The sequence below is a fragment of the Entelurus aequoreus genome, linkage group LG12, assembly GCF_033978785.1.
Source record: "Entelurus aequoreus isolate RoL-2023_Sb linkage group LG12, RoL_Eaeq_v1.1, whole genome shotgun sequence".
NCBI classification, from domain to species: Eukaryota; Metazoa; Chordata; class Actinopteri; order Syngnathiformes; family Syngnathidae; genus Entelurus; species Entelurus aequoreus.
In genome coordinates, this window is record NC_084742.1 from 56,236,241 (window position 1) to 56,259,203 (window position 22,963).

At 35.5% G+C, this 22,963-nt stretch overlaps 1 protein-coding gene across 3 annotated transcripts in view; it reads right to left on the bottom strand.

Annotated features, from left to right (window-relative positions):
- Positions 1-22,963, bottom strand: part of osgep (O-sialoglycoprotein endopeptidase) — an 82,423-nt gene that overhangs the window by 41,169 nt on the left and 18,291 nt on the right. For all 3 annotated transcript variants that reach the window (XM_062066277.1, XM_062066278.1, XM_062066276.1), the window contains exons 3-8: positions 18,837-18,956; positions 16,704-16,879; positions 5,619-5,714; positions 5,498-5,547; positions 5,351-5,429; positions 5,214-5,279 (exon numbers count right to left, since the gene is read on the bottom strand). In XM_062066277.1, the coding sequence (XP_061922261.1) occupies positions 5,214-5,279; positions 5,351-5,429; positions 5,498-5,547; positions 5,619-5,714; positions 16,704-16,879; positions 18,837-18,956 (587 nt within the window). The remainder of the gene's footprint in view (positions 1-5,213; positions 5,280-5,350; positions 5,430-5,497; positions 5,548-5,618; positions 5,715-16,703; positions 16,880-18,836; positions 18,957-22,963) is intronic.

Here is a 22,963-nt window from a genome sequence, read left to right on the forward strand (position 1 = left end):
TTTAAACATAACCCGTTAACTGCTGCCAATCAAATGGTGAATAAGATACTCTTTAGGGTTCATATGTTTGTAAATCTGACTGTGATGAAGTCAGTGCCTCACCTGACATGAACCTCACCGCATGCCACTGATACATACATATATATACATGTATATATATGTATATATATATATATATATACACATACATACGTACATGTGTATACATACACACACATATATACATACATATATATGTATGTACACTACCGTTCAAAAGTTTGGGGTCACATTGAAATGTCCTTATTTTTGAAGGAAAAGCACTGTACTTTTCAATGAAGATAACTTTAAACTAGTCTTAACTTTAAAGAAATACACTCTATATATTGCTAATGTGGTAAATGACTATTCTAGCTGCAAATGTCTGGTTTTTGGTGCAATATCTACATAGGTGTATAGAGGCCCATTTCCAGCAACTATCACTCCAGTGTTCTAATTAGAGATGTCCGATAATATCGGCCGGCCGATATTATCGGCCGATAAATGCTTTAAAATGTAATATCGGAAATTATCGGTATCGGTTTTTTTTATTATCGGTATCGTTTTTTTATTTTTTTTTTTTTAATTAAATCAACATAAAAAACACAAGATACACTTACAATTAGAGCACCAACCCAAAAAACCTCCCTCCCCCATTTACACTCATTCACACAAAAGGGTTGTTTCCTTCTGTTATTAATATTGTGGTTCCTACATTATATATCAATATATATCAATACAGTCTGCAAGGGATACAGTCCGTAAGCACACATGATTGTGCGTGCTGCTGGTCCACTAATAGTACTAACCTTTAACAGTTAATTTTACTAATTTTCATTAATTACTAGTTTCTATGTAACTGATTTTATATTGTTTTACTTTCTTTTTTATTCAAGAAAATGTTTTTAATTTATTTATCTTATTTTATTTTATTAATTTAAAAAAAAAAAAGGACCTTATCTTCACCATACCTGGTTGTCCAAATTAGGCATAATAATGTGTTAATTCCACAACTGTATATATCAGTATCGGTATCGGTTGATATCGGTATCGGTAATTAAAGAATTGGACAATATCGGAATATCGGATATCGGCAAAAAGCCATTATCGGACATCCCTAGTTCTAATGGTACAATGTGTTTGCTCATTGGCTCAGAAGGCTAATTGATGATTAGAAAACCCTTGTGCAATCATGTTCACACATCTGAAAACAGTTTAGCTCGTTACAGAAGCTACAAAACTGACCTTCCTTTGAGCAGATTGAGTTTCTGGAGCATCACATTTGTGGGGTCAATTAAACGCTCAAAATGGCCAGAAAAAGAGAACTTTCATCTGAAACTCGACAGTCTATTCTTGTTCTTAGAAATGAAGGCTATTCCACAAAATTGTTTGGGTAACCCCAAACTTTTGAACGGTAGTGTATATACATACATACATACATATATACACATACATAAATATATATATATACACATACATACATACATACATACATACATATATACACATACATACATATATATATATACATATACATACATACATACATAGATATATATATAAATACACATACATACAGATAAATATATATATATATACACACATAAATACATGTATGTATGTATGTATGTATCTAATTGTATACATACACATATATATACACATACATACATATATATACACATACATACATACATATATATATATACACACACACATACATACATGCATATATATACACACACATACATACATACATATATATTATATATACACATACATACATATATATACACATACATATTTATATATATATACATACATATATATACACATACATATATACATATACACACATACAAACTTACATATATATATATATACATACATACATACATACATACATATATATATACACACATACATTCATACATACATATATATAAATACATACATACACACACATACATTCATACATACATATATATAAATACATACATACACATACATACATACATACAGTATATATATGCACATACATACATATATATAAATATATACATACATACATACATACATATATATATGAATATTAAATATACACATACATACTTACATACACATATATGTATATATATACACATACATTCATATATATATACACATACATACATACATGTATGTGTATACATATATACATACATATATATATATATATATATATATATATATATATATATATATATATACACACATACGTACATACATACAGTACATACATACATGTATGTGTATACATACACATACATATATACATACATATATATGTATATATATATACACACATACATACATACATTCATATATATATACACATACATACATACATACATGTATGTGTATACATACACATACATATATACATACATATATATGTATATATATATATACACACATACATACATACATGTATGTGTATACATACACATACATATATACATACATATATATGTATATATATATATACACACATACATACATACATTCATATATATATACACATACATACATACATGTATGTGTATACATACACATACATATATACATACATATATATGTATATATATATACACACATACATACATACATTCATATATATATACACATACATACATACATGTATGTGTATACATACACATACATATATACATACATATATATATATGTATATATATATATATATACACATACATACACACATTCATATACATACATACATGTGTATACATACACATACATATATATGTGTATATATATATATATATATATATATATATATATATATATATATATATATATATATATATATATATATATATATATATATATATATATATACACACATACAAACCCTGTTTCTATATGAGTTGGGAAATTGTGTTAGATGTAAATATAAACGGAATACAATGATTTGCAAATCCTTTTCAACCCATATTCAGTTGAATATGCTACAAAGACAACATATTTGATGTTCAAACTCATAAACTTTTTTTTTTTTTTGCAAATAATAATTAACTTAGAATTTCATGGCTGCAACACGTGCCAAAGTAGTTGGGAAAGGGCATGTTCACCACTGTGTTACATGGCCTTTCCTTTTAACAACACTCAGTAAACGTTTGGGAACTGAGGAGACACATTTTTGAAGCTTCTCAGGTGGAATTCTTTCCCATTCTTGCTTGATGTACAGCTTAAGTTGTTCAACAGTCCGGGGGTCTCCGTTGTGGTATTTTAGGCTTCATAATGCGCCACACATTTTCAATGGGAGACGGGTCTGGACTACAGGCAGGCCAGTCTAGTACCCGCACTCTTTTACTATGAAGCCAGGTTGATGTAACGCGTGGCTTGGCATTGTCTTGCTGAAATAAGCAGGGGCATCCATGGTAACGTTGCTTGGATGGCCACATCCATCCATCCATCCATCCATCTTCTTCCGCTTATCCGAGGTCAGGTCGCGGGGGCAGCAGCCTAAGCAGGGAAGCCCAGACTTCCCTCTACCCAGCCACTTCGTCCAGCTCTTCCCGGGGGATCCAGAGGCGTTCCCAGGCCAGCCGGGAGACATAGCATGGCAACATATGTTGCTCCAACATATGTACCTTTCAGCACTAATGGTGCCTTCACAGATGTGTAAGTTACCCATGTCTTGGGCACTAATACACCCCCATACCATCACACATGCTGGCTTTTACACTTTGCGTCTATAACAATCCGGATGGTTCTTTTCCTCTTTGGTCCGGAGGACACGACGTCCACAGTTTCCAAAAACAATTTGAAATGTGGACTCGTCAGACCACAGAACACTTTTCCACTTTGTATCAGTCCATCTTAGATGAGCTCAGGCCCAGTGAAGCCGACGGCGTTTCTGGGTGTTGTTGATAAACGGTTTTCGCCCTGCATAGGAGAGTTTTAACTTGCACTTACAGATGTAGCGACCAACTGTAGTTACTGACAGTGGGTTTCTGAAGTGTTCCTGAGCCCATGTGGTGATATCCTTTACACACAGATGTCGCTTGTTGATGCAGTACAGCCTGAGGGATGGAAGGTCACGGGCTTAGCTGCTTACGTGCAGTGATTTCTCCAGATTCTCTGAACCCTTTGATGATATTACGGAGCGTAGATGGTGAAATCCCTAAATTCCTTGCAATAGCTGCTTGAGAAAGGTTTTTCTTAAACTGTTCAACAATTTGCTCAGGCATTTGTTGACAAAGTGGTGACCCTCGCCCCATCCTTGTTTGTGAATGACTGAGCATTTCATGGAATCTACTTTTATACCCAATCATGGCACCCACCTGTTCCCAATTTGCCTGTTCACCTGTGGGATGTTCCAAATAAGTGTTTGATGAGCATTCCTCAACTTTATCAGTATTTATTGCCACCTTTCCCAACTTCTTTGTCACGTGTTGCTGGCATCAAATTCTAAAGTTAATGATTATTTGCAACAAAAAAATTTTTTTATCAGTTTGAACATCAAATATGTTGTCTTTGTAGCATATTCAACTGAATATGGGTTGAAAATGATTTGCAAATCATTGTATTCCGTTTATATTTACATCTAACACCATTTCCCAACTCATATGGAAATTGACAGTACTACTACTGTGCATAACAGTAACAGTACTACTATTGTGCATAACAGTAACAGTACTACTATTGTGCATAACAGTAGCAGTACTACTACTGTGCATAACAGTAACAGTACTACTATTGTGCATAACAGTAACAGTACTACTATAATGCAAAACAGTAACAATACTACTACTGTGCATAACAGACATGTTAATATTTCTTAAAAAGAACTGTTGAGGAGGACTCACAGGTCAGTGGTTCCTTACTGGTTAGATTCAGAATGTTGGTTGGTTGTGATTTGGTTTAAAACTACACAGCCGAAATACTACTTTGTTGTACATGTTTGTAGTTATTTAATAAATATTTGAGCACTTTCAAAATGTATTTGTGTAAAAAATCTTGAATTGGGAGGAGTGGTGGTAGTTATGCAACCCATTGCATTCTTTTCACATGATTAATATCAAATGAAGTACTCAGTTGGTATCGGTATCGTTTTAAAGGTATATTTAAACGATACCCAGCCCTTAGTGATGAACAATAACCACATAACTGCTTTAGTCATTGTAACTAACCTGCAGGGAGAAACACAAGTCCTCGGCTGTACACTGACCAGAGCCCAGCATCTTGTGAGCAGCTTCCTATGAAAACACAATTCATTCACATCGTGACTTTAAAATGAAATATGTGTTCTACAATTGCCAGCACTCACCTCGATAAACGAGAGAATCCCGGAAAAGGACACGTCCATTCCTTTGACGGTGTATGGAAGCTCCACGTAGTGCGTGCCCCTGATTACAAGCCATGCCGAAAAGGTGATGAAAGGCAAAAAACAGCAGAGGTTCATTGTTGCACTTACTTCTTGGCCAGCTGTTCTATGTTGTAGCCGGGACTGGGGTCGTTAGAAATCTGCAGAGTTGACCAGTTTGAGTGAATGAAACCCGAGCAAATGTAAATGTGTATATTTATAGTGCACACACCTTGATGACTCTGGCAAACCTGTCCAAACAGTTGCCCACTGCAATGTCTATGGTCTCCCCAAATATCCTGTAACGCCGTTCCGAGTATGCAATGACCTTTGACAATAAGGAACAGACAAATACCCACTTAGATTATTGAATGAAAAAAATTCTATGTAAATATTAGAGATCAACCAAATTGTTGTAAGAGCCATATTTGACCAAAAATACAACAAAAAAATCTGTCTGGAGCTGGGAAAAATTTAAAGCCTGATATAAGTGTTATAATGAAGACAACACATGATGTGTCTATACAAGTTATATCAGCCTACTATCAAAATGACTTTAAAGGTCTTATATTATATTAACACAGATACGACTGTATATACGACGGACACTGCCCTCCAAAATAGTTTCTCCCTCTTTGATGAAATAACATTGGAGGAATTGTTAAAATGTGTAAATGGGACAAAACAAACAACATGTTTACTTAACCCAATTCCTGGGAAACTTATCAAGGAGCTTTTTGTTTTATTAGGTCCATCAGTGTTAAATATTATAAACTTATCACTTTCCTCTGATACTGTTCCCCTAGCATTCAAAAAAGCGGTTATTCATCCTCTACTCAAAAGACCTAACCTCGATCCTGACCTCATGGTAAACTACCGGCCGGTGTCCCACCTTCCGTTTATCTCGAAAATCCTCGAAAAAATCGTCGCACAGCAGCTAAATGAACACTTAGCGTCTAACAATCTCTGTAAACCTTTTCAATCCGGTTTCAGGGCAAATCACTCTACGGAGACAGCCCTCGCAAAAATGACTAGTGAGCTATTGCTAACGATGGATTCTGATGCGTCATCTATGTTGCTGCTTCTTGATCTTAGCGCCGCTTTCGATACTGTTGATCATAATATTTTATTAGAGCGTATCAAAACGCGTATTGGGATGTCAGACTTAGCCTTGTCTTGGTTTAACTCTTATCTTACTGACAGGATGCAGTGTGTCTCCCATAACAATGTGACCTCGGACTATGTTAAGGTAACGTGCGGAGTTCCCCAGGGTTCGGTTCTTGGCCCTGCACTCTTTAGTATTTACATGCTGCCGCTAGGTGACATTATACGCAAATACGGTGTTAGCTTTCACTGTTATGCTGATGACACCCAACTCTACATGCCCCTAAAGCTGACCAACACGCCGGATTGTAGTCAGCTGGAGGCGTGTCTTAATGAAATTAAACAATGGATGTCCGCTAACTTTTTGCAACTCAACGCTAAGAAAACGGAAATGCTGAATATCGGTCCTGCTCAACACCGACATCTATTCAATAATACCACCTTAACATTTGACAACCAAACAATTAAACAAGGCGACTCGGTAAAGAATCTAGGTATTATCTTTATCTATATTACCAACTCTCTCGTTTGAGTCACACATTAAGAGTGTTACTAAAACGGCCTTCTTTCATCTCCGTAATATCGCTAAAATTCGTTCCATTTTGTCCACAAACGATGCTGAGATCATTATCCATGCGTTCGTTACATCTCGTCTCGATAACTGTAACGTTTTATTTTCGGGCCTCCCTATGTCTAGCATTAAAAGATTACAGATGGTACAAAATGCGGCTGCTAGACTTTTGACAAAAACAAGAAAGTTTGATCATATTACGCCTATACTGGCTCACCTGCACTGGCTTCCTGTGCACCTAAGATGCGACTTTAAGGTTTTACTACTTACGTATAAAATACTACACGGTCAAGCTCCTGCCTATCTTGACGATTGTATTGTACCATATGTCCCGGCAAGAAATCTGCGTTCAAAGAACTCCGGCTTATTAGTGATTCCCAGAGCCCAAAAAAAGTCTGCGGGCTATAGAGCGTTTTCTATTCGGGCTCCAATACTATGGAATGCCCTCCCGGTAAAAGTTAGAGATGCTACCTCAGTAGAAGCATTTAAGTCTCATCTTAAAACTCATTTGTATACTCTAGCCTTTAAATAGACTCCCTTTTTAGACCAGTTGATCTGCCGTTTCTTTTCTTTTCTTTTCTACTCTGCTCCGGGGTGGACCGCTAGCCTGTTCATCAGATGGGGACATCTCTACGCTGCTGACCCGTCTCCGCTCGGGATGGTTCCTGCTGGCCCCACCATGGACTGGACTTTCGCTGATGTGTTGGACTTTCACAATATTATGTCAGACCCACTCGACATCCATTGCTTTCGGTCTCCCCTAGAGGGGGGGGGGTTACCCACATAGGCGGTCCTCTCCAAGGTTTCTCATAGTCATTCACATTGACGTCCCACTGGGGTGAGTTTTCCTTGCCCGTATGTGGGCTCTGTACCGAGGATGTCGTTGTGGCTTGTACAGCCCTTTGAGACACTTGTGATTTAGGGCTATATAAATAAACATTGATTGATTGATTGATTGATATAAGTGTTATAATGAAGGCAACACATGATGTAAGTGTCTATATTAGCTATATTAGCCTACTATCAAAATGACTTTAAAAGTCTTATATAAGTGTTATAATGAAGACAACACATGAGGTAAGTGTCTATATTAGTTATATCAGCCTACTATCAAAATGACTTTAAAAGTCTTATATAAGTGTTATAATGAAGACAACACATGATGTAAGTGTCTATATTAGTTATATTAGCCTACTATCAAAATGACTTTAAAAGTCTTATATAAGTGTTATAATGAAGACAACACATGATGTAAGTGTCTATATAAGTTATATCAACCTACTATCAAAATTACTTTAAAAGTCTCATATTAGTGTTATCATGAAGACAACACATGATGTAAGTGTCTATATTAGTTATATTAGCCTATCAAAATGACTTTAAAAGTCTTATATAAGTGTTATAATGAAGACAACACATGATGTAAGTGTCTATATTAGTTATATTAGCCTACTATCAAAATGACTTTAAAAGTGTTATAATGAAGACAACACATGATGTAAGGTTCTATATTAGTTATATTAGCCTACTATCAAAATGACTTTAAAAGTCTTATATAAGTGTTATAATGAAGACAACACATGAGGTAAGTGTCTATATTAGTTATATCAGCCTACTATCAAAATGACTTTAAAAGTCTTATATAAGTGTTATAATGAAGACAACACATGATGTAAGTGTCTATATTAGTTATATTAGCCTACTATCAAAATGACTTTAAAAGTCTTATATAAGTGTTATAATGAAGACAACACATGATGTAAGTGTCTATATAAGTTATATCAACCTACTATCAAAATGACTTTAAAAGTCTCATATTAGTGTTATCATGAAGACAACACATGATGTGTCTATATTTGTTATATTAGCCTACTATCAAAATGACTTTAAAAGTCTCATATTAGTGTTATCATGAAGACAACACATGATGTAAGTGTCTATATTAGTTATATTAGCCTACTATCAAAATGACTTTAAAAGTCTTATATAAGTGTTATCATGAAGACAACACATGATGTAAGGTTCTATATTAGTTATATTAGCCTACTATCAAAATGACTTTAAAAGTCTTATATAAGTGTTATCATGAAGACAACACATGATGTAAGTGTCTATATTAGTTATATTAGCCTACTATCAAAATGACTTTAAAAGTCTTATATAAGTGTTATAATGAAGACAACACATGATGTAAGTGTCTATATTAGTTATATTACCCTACTATCAAAATGACTTTAAAAGTCTTATAAAAGTGTTATAATGATGTAAGTGTCTATATTAGTTATATTAGCCTACTATCAAAATGACTTTAAAAGTCTTATATAAGTGTTATAATCAAGACAACCTGTGATGTAAGTGTATATATTAGTTATATTAGCCTACTATCAAATGCTGACGCAAATCTTCATTGACAGAAATGTTGTATTTACATTTTTATTCTACACAATTTTGCAACATTGGAAACCATTAGTAAAATGGAGGCTTTTCACAGGATGAGATAACTCCTGGAAATTACTGGCTCAGAATGCCCAAAGGTGTAGATGTGTGTGTCCAAGTTAAAGGAAACGGCAGGCTGTCTTCTTCTAATGGATTCATTACAATCTTTGCAAGCTGGGTAACGTTTGCTGTGGTCTGGAACAACATGGCACACAAATAACTATGAGAAATGCAGCCAATATTACATACAGATAATGTGTCATGCAAATATAAATTGAATACACAGAGGAGTGGAGGACATAAGTAAAGGATATTAAAAGAGCTCAAATATAGCTACAAACGAGGCATAATGATGCAATATGTAAATAGCATGTTAGCATCGATTAGCTAGCAGCCGTGCACTGACCAAATATATCTGATAAGCAGTCCAGCAAATCAATAAAATCAACAAAGCTCACCTTTGTGCATTCACGCACAGCATAAAACGTTTGGTGGACAAAATGAGACAAAGAAGGAGTGGCCTAAAACACGTCTTTCTGGGGCAGCGTCAGAGAAAGTTGTACATGTAAACAAACTACGGTGAGTTCAAGGATCCCTAAATTTAGTAGGACAAAACGGTGCTTGCCAAATACTCTCATCAGTGGAGCATGTATAATATAAACCAGACCTCGGCAAATTGCGGCCCGTTAAGCTTTCCAATCTGGCCCGCAGGACATTCCCACAATTTTTTTCTCTATATTAAAGATCGATTTTTACCCTTCGCGTTCATATATAGCTGTGTTTGTTGCATTTTTGTTGCGTTTCGCTTGATTGTAAAATATGTGGATGGAGAGGGGGTGTGACGTTCATATGTTGTCAATATTCAGTGTTTTATCCTTCATAGTTAATATTGTAAATCCCACATTATTTATTTTCATGTACAGTCTGGGTGTCTCCTTCAGTAAAAAAAATAAAATTCCATTCCGTTTTTTAAGGCGGTCTGTCATAACGTTTTAGCATTCAATCAGACATTATTGTGAGGTTTTCTATTAGTTTTCCTAAAAATCTGATACATTTTTTTAGATCTTTAAGATGGAAAGTGTAGCTGCCTTTATGATGTGTAGTGATGTTTTCAAATTACCGTAAGTATTGAAGTATACAAAGTATTTCAATGGTTGTAATCTGCGCTTTTGCATTATATGTTGTCAATATTCAGTGTTTTATCCTTCATAGTTAATATTGTAAATCCCGCATTCTTGATTTTCATGTACATTCTGGGTGTTTCATTCAGTAAAAAAAGGGAAAATACCATTCTGTTTTTTTGAAGCAGTCTGTCATAACTTTTTTAGCATTCAATCAGACATTATTGTGAGGTTTTGTATTAGTGTTCCTAAAAATAGATATACCGGCCCCCAGACATATTTTTTTCTCTAAATTTGGCCCCCGAGTCAAAATAATTGCCCAGGCCTGATATAAACAGTGGCATTTCTGACAATTTGTCATGTTTGTCCTAAAGAAAATATATTTCAACAAAAAATATATACTTTCCTTCATCTTTTTCCATTTTCACACATCTCTGAAAGAGGTCCAGGGAGCCACTGGGGCGGCGCTAAAGAGCCGCATGCGGATGGCTGACCCCCGGGGGAGATTATCAGCGTGGATATTTGTCATTTTGACGTATAGCTGTCTTTTTCTTTTTTAAACTACAGCAGAACTACAGTACAGGCCAAAAGTTTGGACACACCTTCTCATTCAACGTGTGTTCTTTATTTTCATGACTATTTACATCGTAGATTGTCACTGAAGGCATCAAAAGTACAAACCCCGTTTCCATATGAGTTGGGAAATTGTGTTAGATGTAAATATAAACGGAATACAATAATTTGCAAATAATTTGCAACCCATATTCAGTTGAATATGCTACAAAGACAACATATTTGATGTTCAAACTGATAAACATTTTTTTTTTGCAAATAATCATTAACTTTAGAATTTGATGCCAACAACACGTGACAGAGAAGTTGGAAAAGGTGGCAATAAATAGTGATAAAGTTGAGGAATGCTCATCAAACACTTATTTGGAACATCCCACAGGTGAACAGGCAAATTGGGAACAGGTGGGTGCCATGATTGGGTATAAAAGTAGATTCCATGAAATGCTCAGTCATTCACAAACAAGGATGGGGCGAGGGTCACCACTTTGTCAACAAATGCGTGAGCAAATTGTTGAACAGTTTAAGAAAAACCTTTCTCAACCAGCTAGTGCAAGGAATTTAGGGATTTCACCATCTACGCTCCGTAATATCATCAAAGGGTTCAGAGAATGTGGAGAAATCACTGCACGTAAGCAGCTAAGCCCGTGACCTTCCATCCCTCAGGCTGTACTGCATCAACAAGCGACATCAGTGTGTAAAGGATATCACCACATGGGCTCAGGAGCACTTCAGAAACCCACTGTCAGTAACTACAGTTGGTCGCTACATCTGTAAATGCAAGTTAAAACTCTCCTATCCAAGGCGAAAACCGTTTATCAACAACACCCAAAAACGCTGTCGGCTTCGCTGGGCCTGAGCTCATCTAAGATGGACTGATACAAAGTGGAAAAGAGTTCTGTGGTCTGACGAGTCCACATTTCAAATTGTTTTTGAAAACTGTGGACGTCGTGTCCTCCGGACCAAAGAGGAAAAGAACCATCCGGGTTGTTATAGGCGCAAAGTTGAAAAGCCAGCATCTGTGATGGTATGGGGGTGTATTAGTGCCGAAGACATGGGTAACTTACACATCTGTGAAGGCCCCATTAATGCTGAAAGGTACATACAGGTTTTGGAGCAACATATGTTGCCATCCAAGCAACGTTACCATGGACGCCCCTGCTTATTTCAACAAGACAATGCCAAGCCAAGTGTTACATCAACGTGGCTTCATAGTAAAAGAGTGTGGGTACTAGACTGGCCTGCCTGTAGTCCAGACCTGTCTCCCATTGAAAATGTGTGGCGCATTATGAAGCCTAAAATACCACAAGGGAGACCCCCGGACTGTTGAACAACTTAAGCTGTACATCAAGCAAGAATGAGAAAGAATTCCACTTCAAAAATGTGTCTCCTCAGTTTCCAAACGTTTACTGAGTGTTGTTAAAAGGAAAGGCCATGTAACACAGTGGTGAACATGCCCTTTCCCAACTACTTTGGCACGTGTTGCAGCCATGAAATTCTAAGTTAATTATTATTTGCAAAAAAAAAAAAAAGTTTATGAGTTTGAACATCAAATATGTTGTCTTTGTAGCATATTCAACTGAATATGGGTTGAAAAGGATTTGCAAATCATTGTATTCCGTTTATATTTACACAATTTCCCAACTCATATGGAAACGGGGTTTGTATTAATAAACACATGTGAAGTTATGTACTTGACAAAAAAAGGTGAAATAACTGAAAACATGTTCTGTATTATAGTTTCTCCAAAAACCGCGGACAAAGTCAAATCCATACGACACACCTAATCTGCTTGTGTTGTTGTGAACGACATCATGGATGTAAGATCAATGTACAAACAGCACAGCAGTCACAACTTCAGAGGCCCACTTTTTTTTTTTTTTTTTTTTTTTTTAAACAGCCTCAAGTCGTCTCCTTACTCATCAAGTTCAGAACAACAGCCCACTTCCCCCTTCACAATAATAGCGCAGTGCGCCACACCTGGTTTGACTGTGCTAACAAATTTAAAGTTTCAAAAAAGTACCTTACACAAGCATAATGTACTTAAAGCTTTGCTTGTTGATGATTTTTGTTTGGTTTTGTATTGTGTAGTTATATTTATATGGTAATTCATATTCTGTGACTGTTAATTGTTTGCTTGTTGATGCTTTTATTTGTTTCTGTATTGTGTATTTCTAATTATATGCTTTTACTTGTAATTGTATTGAGTTTGTGGACCCCAGGAAGACTAGTGGGTTGTTGTGGCAACCAGCTAATTAGGATCTTTAATAAAAATCCAAAAATCAAATCAAAGCACTTACTGATACATTTACACATTTATTATGCTTTGACCTAAAATACTGGTCAAAATTGGTCCAAAGACGTATTGCAACAATAAATGTGAGGATTCTTGCATTTTCTGTAATTAAAAAACATTTTGTTGAATTGTATTTGACACAAAAGCTCTATGGTGGTAAAATAAATGTAAAAGGTAAAAACAGAATTAAAGACAAAACGGTAATTGTTTTTATTACTCTATTGTTTTTATATTGCTATTGTTATTTAAATGGTTTGTTATTACTATTATTATCATATTACGAGTTGCGGTTTATTCGTTACTAATTTATATCCGTTTTCTTAAAACTGTATTTAAAGTGGAGTTTTGGTGGTGCAAATTAATGAATAATCGTGTTATTAATCGTGATTACAATATCAATCAAAATAATTCCGATTATTATTTTTGCCACAAATGTCCAGCCCTAGATGGACATGAAGACGACAGAAAAATATATATATTAACCAAAAATCCAAACTTTGTGTAAATATATTGATAAATAAGACACTATTATAAAAGTAAATAAGATCAGGCAGCAGCTCACACATTCTCATACTTTCTGTAGCATCTTGTAAAATGTCTCAACTATAATCTGCGTGAACAAACCCAGAATATTTTTATTTAAATGTTGCCAATGTTTCAGGGTTCCTCACAAGGAAACCTTACAATGCATTAAATCCATAAAGTGTTATAAAATGGTATAAAATGGAGTAGATGAGTTATTGTGATGCGGAGAAATGTCATATTTTGACCAATTTTCCCAGGAGATTTTCCATATTTTGAAATAAAATGTTGATGCTCCTCTTAAAACAGATATGGGCCGTTCTACATAATTCTTTTAGACCTTTAACATCAAAACTGTCGCCGCCAATATGATGTGCAGTGCTGTTTTTAAATGACCGTGAGTCTTGAACTATAGAAAGTATTTCAATGGTTGAAATCTGCGCTTTTGGGTGTTATAGGAGTTATTACGGTAATCTACGTCATAGCAGCTGAGACGGAAACAAAGCAGAGTGGGCGGGGTTTGTTTTTTCAGAGCAACCAGCCCGAAACGCGTGTGTCAGGAACAGATGCGGAAGACGATTTTTACAACAAATTTCAGCAAAAAAGTGATAATATATCATATTGTAGGTGTTTATTACATTTTGCATTCGTATTTTGCTGTTTGTTACATGTTTGTTGTGTTTTGCTTGATTGTAAAAGAAACACAATTATGGAGGAGCTGGTCTAAGAAGTACAAGATGTTCATATGTTGTTAATATTCAGTGTTTTATTGTTCATAGATAATATTGTAAATCCCACTTTTTTTATTTTCATGTACATTTTGGGTGTCCCATTCAGTAAAAAACTGTAAAATTCCATTACGTTTTTTCGAGGCGGTCTGTTTATAGAATTCTATCGGACATTGTGACTTTGCTATTGGTGTTCCTGAAAAAAAAGGGACCCAAACACACATACTGTACAGCAGATTTTTACAGCTAAATATGTATATATACTTTACCTTGGCACCCCCAGACACATGTTTTTTTTCTCTCAATGTGGCCCCCCGGGTCAAAATATTTGCCCAGCTCTGTCTTCGACACGTAATGAAGGTGTTTGATGTTTTTTGATGAGAAATTAAACAACATCAAACATTATGTCACTACTATAAAATGATGTTAAAAAAACAACTTCAAGCCTTGTCGAGATGTTTACTGACTTATAATATTCATCTTTAAATAAATTTTACTGCAAATTAATATTGCCTCCAAATATCGCTTATCGGCCACCTAGACCAGTGTTTTTCAACCACTGTGCCGTGGCCGTGCCCGTGAGATACAGTCTGGTGTGCCGTGGGACATTATCTAATTTCACCTATTTGGGTTAAAAATATTTTTTGCAAACCAGTAATTATAGTCTGCAAATGATGTGTTGTTGTTGAGTGTCGGTGCTGTCTTGAGCTCGGCAGAGTAACCGTAGCCGGTAGCTTATTGCTTTGTAGATGTTGGAAACAGCGGGAGGCAGCGTGCAGGTAAAAAGGTATCTAATGCTTAAACCAGAAATAAACAAAAGGTGAGTGCCCCTAAGAAAAGGCATTGAAGTGGCGATATGAAAATAATACGCGTCATTAGTTTGGGCACTTCCGGGTTGAGACAATTGAGAAGTAGACAAGTTGTGTTAGCTCTTACAAGCCTTGGAAAAGATAAGTCTGTAAGTAAACTGTTTAACTTGTTTATGTAACTCAATATTAAGGTGGAAAAATGTTAAGTTTGATACTAAGATGTTTATTGAAAAACGATTTTTGTGCACTGTTTCAATGGATGTTTTGAGGACTTAAAATGGCTGCCAGACGTGTATTTCCACCATCGAAATAGTTTCAACACTCAGAAGTATTTGTTTGATAATAGTACTGTATATTTGTGTGAAGCTAATATTTACATATTGTGTATTACATTTCATTATGTTAACTGAATCACTTGTTTATACATTTGTCATTGTGTGTAATTTCAGTTTAAAAAAAATAAAAATAACAGACCAGTGCAAGACAAAAGTAAAGATAGGAAAAGACAAAGCAAGATCAACAACAATAAAGAGCTTAAATGGATTAATCTGCTTTGGATTGTTTGTTAGCTGTCTGCCAAGCTGTATAACCTCAACACGTATAGTGAGGGCAGAACAGGCAATATGCAATTATTGCCAGGCTTCGCTCTCATGTAAGGGGGGAAGAATTGTTGATTGATGACTGTGGTGTTCTTAGTGTCATAGTGTGTGTAGTTAGTATGTTCCAATAGCAGCAGAAGTGCAGTTTTTGGAGAGCTGTATTATTTTCAGTTTTGTGCCCAAGGGACTGATTTTATTTAACACTATATTATTATTTATACACCTATAGTGATCACAGAGACAGGTTGTTTTTGTGTTACTGTATATATTTGTATTTCTGAAAAATCCCACTTAATATACTTTGGGTAACAACAGTCAATATTTTTTTTTATTTTTTTTAGACGGGTAACAGTCAATATTTATTTTATTTTTTTTTCTTATAAAATAAAAGTGAGCTTTTGTTAAACCAAATATTGTGTTTTTTTCCATATAAAACAACCTATCTGGATTCGATAAGAGAACCGATAAGGAATCGGTTCGATAAGAGGATTCGATAATGGGCTCGAACTCGATCATTTCTTATCAAACATCATCCCTGGTCCTAATCCAGCGCCTACTAACCTGTGTGTTCCCACCGCTGACGTAAAGCACGGTGGGGTTATTGGCTTTGGTGATCAGTCGGCCCATCTCGATGTGCCCGATACAGTGATTGACCCCGAGGAGGGGCTTCCCCCACAATTGGGCCACCGTGCGGGCCACCAGCGCCACTGTCACCAGGGGGGCACCCATGCCAGGACCTGAGAGGGACAGAAATCGTCAAACCTTACACTTGAAAATGTCACTTGCCACATTTTCAGTCATGTTGGAGTATAAAGGTTATCCATCCATCCATCTATTTTCTACCGCTTGTCCCTTTTGGGGGTGCTGGAGCCTGAATATTTATATTTTAACAAGCCATTCAGTTTATGTTTACATGTTTCAATCCTAGCAGTTATGACACCTCTAATTAGCAAGAAGGCTGTAGACTTCACTTTTCACACATGCCAAACTAGGGTTGTACGGTATACCGGTACTAGTATAGTATTGCGGTACTAATGAATCACAAACGGTACCGGTTTGCCATATATTTAAAAAAAAATTTTACAGGCATGATGGCGCGTCATCGTCACGTCATGACATTGTTGGTTTTACGAGCTGAGGAGCATGTTCGGCAGCGCACACACACAGAGTACTTACAAGCAGACACAGCGTGTAGACAGAAAAGGGAGAACGGACGCATTTTGGCCTAAAAACTGACGATAAAGGTGAAGTTATAACACTGAAACCCCCTCAGGGAGAGGTGCTTTCACCAAATCACCAAAAATGATTCCCGGGCGCGGCCACCGCTGCTGCTCACTGCTCCCCTCACCTCACCTCCCAGGGGGTGGGTCAAATGCAGAGGACAAATTTCACCACACCTAGTGTGTGTGCATGTGTGTGTGTGTGTGTGTGACAATCATTGGTACTTTAACTTTAACTTTTTAACTTTAAGACATGGCTAGCTAGTTAGCGGCTAATGTCCATCTGCAATCGGCAATGTTTTAGCTACTTCTAAATCACTAATCCTTGTCTCCATGGCAACAAATAAAGTACGTTTCTTACAAGTGTCACTGCAGGACGAGGAATAGGTACACACCGTAGGAGGATACAATAGCTAACCGGCGTCACAATGTAAACAAATGCCATGGGTGGATCTACACCTGACATCCACTGTAATGATACCAAGTGCAAGAGCGTATCTAGTCGATACTACTATGATTACATCGGCATTTTTTATCGTCACAAAATCTTTTTTCTTTTTAAATTCATGTTATATTTATAAACTCGGGAAATATGTCCCTGGACACATGATAACTTAAAGTATGACAAATGTATGATCCTGTATCCACTTGGTATCGGATCGATAACTTAATGTGTGGTATCATCCAAAACTAATGTAAAGTATCAAAGAAGAGAAGAATAAGTGATTATTACATTTGAACAGAAGTGTAGATAGAACATGTTGAAACAGAAAATAAGCAGATATTAACAGTAAATGAACAAGTTAAGTTAAGTTAAAGTACCAATGATACACACACACACTGTGTGGTGAAATTATTCTCTGCATTTGACCCAACACCCTTGATCACCCCCTTAATTTAGATTAATAATTAATTTTTACAGTTTGTTCTTTATAATGTAGACAAAATAATAAAATGACAAATGACACAATATGTAGTCATACCAAAGACTATAAAAATGGGAGCCATTACCTCCCTGCTTGGCACTCAGCATCAAGGGTTGAAATCGGGGGTTAAATCACCAAAAATGATTCCCGGGCGCGGCCACCGCTGCTGCTCACTGCTCCCCTCACCTCCCAGGGGCTGATCAAGGGTGATGGGTCAAATGCAGAGAATAATTTTGCCACACCTAGTGTGTGTGTGACAATCATTGGTACTTTAACTTTAACTTACTGCATACGTCAGCAGACTAATTAGGACTCTTTGTTTGTTTACTTACTACTAAAAGACAAGTTGTCTAGTATGTTCACTATTTTATTTAAGGACTAAATTGCAATAATAAACATATGTTTCATGTACCCTCAGATTTTTTGTTAAAATAAAGCCAATAATGTCATTTTTTGTGGTGCCCTTTATTTAGAAAAGTATCGAAATATTTTGGTACCGGTATCCAAATATTGGTATGGAGACAACCCTATGCCAAACCAATGTTTACCTTTGGTGTAGGCAACACAGTCTATGTCTGAGGGCTTCAGTCCGGCTTGCTCCAACGCCTCCTTCAGGACAGTCAGGACAACGGAGCGATGATGTCTGGCCGTGTCACTTGGTAAGAAGCCTGGTCAGGTGGGAAACCATTTTGTCAAAAAAACAGTTAGGCTGTACAGTAAGTACAATGGTGGTTTAGGGCTGGGCGATAAAACGATATCAATATATATCACGATAAACACGTAATTAATATCAACAAAGAAACGCGTTCCATAAAACTTACAAAGTTTTGTTATTTTCCGTCGTTTGAAGAAAGTGGAAGTATGAAAGCAAGGTTGGTTGCATGAACAAAGACACTCACTTCCTGGTAACCAAAGTGATCACTGATCAGTGGGCGTGGCATGCTAACAGCCAATCAGGTAACAGTATCATCTAACCATTTTGGTTGCACTCTTGTTGTCTGGCGGTTCGTTTCTTTGCATGGAGTGAGAAGAGAAAACAAAAATGAAGAAATTGTGCATAAAAGAGGAAAAGTCACCTGCGCACTTTTGGGGATTTTTTTCAAATTGACCGTAGTCAGACCAATGTGGTCTGTAAATGATGCCAGGCAAGACCGCTAATACCACACCACCTTAGCCGCGCTCCCCCTTTAGAGCAGTGGGCCCCAACCACCGGTCCGTGAAGCATTTGCTACCAGGTCGTAGAGAAACATAAAATAATTTATAAAAGGACTGCATTTTCTCCCACTTTTCTTTGGTCTGACCCACTAGACCAGGGGGTGTCAAACTTGTTTTCACTGGGGGCCACACTGCAGTCATGGCTGCCAATAGAGGGCCGCTTGTAACAGTAAATAATTCATGAATTTGCCAATGAATTTAAATATTTTACATTTTTGTGACGTAAAGAGTAAAACCAATCTGTGGATTCGGCCAATGTTTTTTTAGTTGCCAGACTTTTACTGTAAAATATATGGTGTTATATTATCATTATTATTTTTACAACATATTACTGTAAATAGAAATACAGTACGGCTGTTTAATTATATTTTGGCAACTTAGCTGCCAGTTTTTTTATCATAATAAAATGTGGTACCATAAAACCATCAACCGTGGATTTAAAAAAAGAAAAAAATGACAGCTCAGTCGACAGAATTTTACTGTAAAAAAAACAAACATTACAGTAATATGCTGTAAAAAACTCCCTCAATTTTACAGTAAAATCTATTGGTCATTATTATAGTGTACAATTTGATGGATAACTTGCTTCGAAACCATAAGTTAAGCAGGTATTTAGGTATTTATTTGGATTTTGACCAACAAAGTTAGATAATATAATATTTGTTGCAATATTGGACACTATTTTCACTGAGGGCCACACTGCAGTCATGGCCGCCAATAGAGGGCCGCTTGTAACAGTAAATAATTCATGAATTTGCCTATGAATTTAAATATTTTACATTTTTGTGACGTAAAGAGTAAAACCAATCTGTGGATTAGGCCAATGTTTTTTTTAGTTGCCAGATTTTTACTGTAAAATATATGGTGTTATTATATCATTATTATTTTTACAACATATTACTGTAAATAGAAATACAGTACGGCTGTTTAATTTTATTTTGGCAACTTAGCTGCCAGTTTTTTTATCATAATAAAATGTGGTACCATAAAACCATCAACCGTAGATTAAAAAAAAGAAAAAAATTACAGCTCAGTCGACAGAATTTTACTGTAAAAAAAACAAACATTACAGTAATATGCTGTAAAAAACTCCCTCAATTTTACAGTAAAATCTATTGGTCATTATTATAGTGTACAATTTGATGGATAACTTGCTTCGAAACCATAAGTTAAGCAGGTATTTAGGTATTTATTTGGATTTTGACCAACAAAGTTAGATAATATAATATTTGTTGCAATATTGGACACTATTTTCACTGAGGGCCACACCGCAGTCATGGCTGCCAATAGAGGGCCGCTTGTAACAGTAAGTAATTCATGAATTTGCCAATGAATTTAAATATTTTACATTTTTGTGACGTAAAGAGTAAAACCAATCTGTGGATTCGGCCAATGTTTTTTTTAGTTGCCAGACTTTTACTGTAAAATATATGGTGTTATTTTATCATTATTATTTTTACAACATATTACTGTAAATAGAAATACAGTACGGCTGTTTAATTTTATTTTGGCAACTTAGCTGCCAGTTTTTTTATCATAATAAAATGTGGTACCATAAAACCATCAACCGTGGATTTAAAAAAATAAAAAAATGACAGCTCAGTCGACAGAATTTTACTGTAAAAAAAACAAACATTACAGTAATATGCTGTAAAAAACTCCCTCAAGTTTACAGTAAAATCTATTGGTCATTTTTATAGTGTACAATTTGATGGATAACTTGCTTCGAAACCATAAGTTAAGCAGGTATTTAGGTATTTATTTGGATTTTGACCAAAAAAGTTAGATAATATAATATTTGTTGCAATATTGGACACTATTTTCACTGAGGGCCACACCGCAGTCATGGCTGCCAATAGAGGGCCGCTTGTAACAGTAAGTAATTCATGAATTTGCCAATGAATTTAAATATTTTACATTTTTGTGACGTAAAGAGTAAAACCAATCTGTGGATTCGGCCAATGTTTTTTTTAGTTGCCAGACTTTTACTGTAAAATATATGGTGTTATTTTATCATTATTATTTTTACAACATATTACTGTAAATAGAAATACAGTACGTCTGTTTAATTTTATTTTGGCAACTTAGCTGCCAGTTTTTTTATCATAATAAAATGTGGTACCATAAAACCATCAACCGTGGATTTAAAAAAAGAGAAAAAATGACAGCTCAGTCGACAGAATTTTACTGTAAAAAAAACAAACATTACAGTAATATGCTGTAAAAAACTCCCTCAATTTTACAGTAAAATCTATTGGTCATTATTATAGTGTACAATTTGATGGATAACTTGCTTCGAAACCATAAGTTAAGCAGATATTTAGGTATTTATTTGGATTTTGACCAACAAAGTTAGATAATATAATATTTGTTGCAATATTGGACACTATTTTCACTGAGGACCACACCGCAGTCATGGCTGCCAATAGAGGGCCGCTTGTAACAGTAAGTAATTCATGAATTTGCCAATGAATTTAAATGTTTTAAATTTTTGTGACGTAAAGAGTAAAACCAATCTGTGGATTCGGCCAATGTTTTTTTTAGTTGCCAGACTTTTACTGTAAAATATATGGTGTTATTTTATCATTATTATTTTTACAACATATTACTGTAAATAGAAATACAGTACGGCTGTTTAATTTTATTTTGGCAACTTAGCTGCCAGTTTTTTTATCATAATAAAATGTGGTACCATAAAACCATCAACCGTGGATTTAAAAAAAGGAAAAAAATGACAGCTCAGTCGACAGAATTTTACTGTAAAAAAAAACAAAAAACATACAGTAATATGCTGTAAAAAAAACTCCCTAAATTTTACAGTAAAATCTATTGGTCATTTAGTGTACAATTTGATGGATAACTTGCTTCGAAACCATAAGTTAAGCAGATATTTAAGTATTTATTTGGATTTTGACCAACAAAGTTAGATAATATAATATTTGTTGCAATATTGGACACTACTTTTCAGGGCTGCGAATCTTTGGGTGTCCCACGATTCGATTCAAAATCTATTTTTTTCGATTCAACGCGATTTTTGAATCAAAAACGATATTTTCCCGATTCAAAAGGATTCTCTATTCATTCAATACATAGATTTCAGCAGGATCTACCCCACTCTGCTGACATGCAAGCAGAGTAATAGATTTTTGTAAAAAGCTTTTATAATTGTAAAGGACAATGTTTTATCAACTGATTGCAATAATGTAAATTTGTTTTAACTATTAAATCATGGGTGTCAAACTTTGGCCCGCCGTGTAATTTCACTTGGCCCTTGAGGCGATATCAAATTAACACTAGAGCTGGCCCGCCGATTATATACAGCGGCCATACACTTCTCATACTTGCCAACCCTCCAGACTTCAGTGCCCCTCCCAAATATCGTCACGTCTGCTTTTCATCCAGTCCAACTAGTGCTGGCCCAGTCACATAATATGTGCGGCTTTGTGCACGCACTCATACG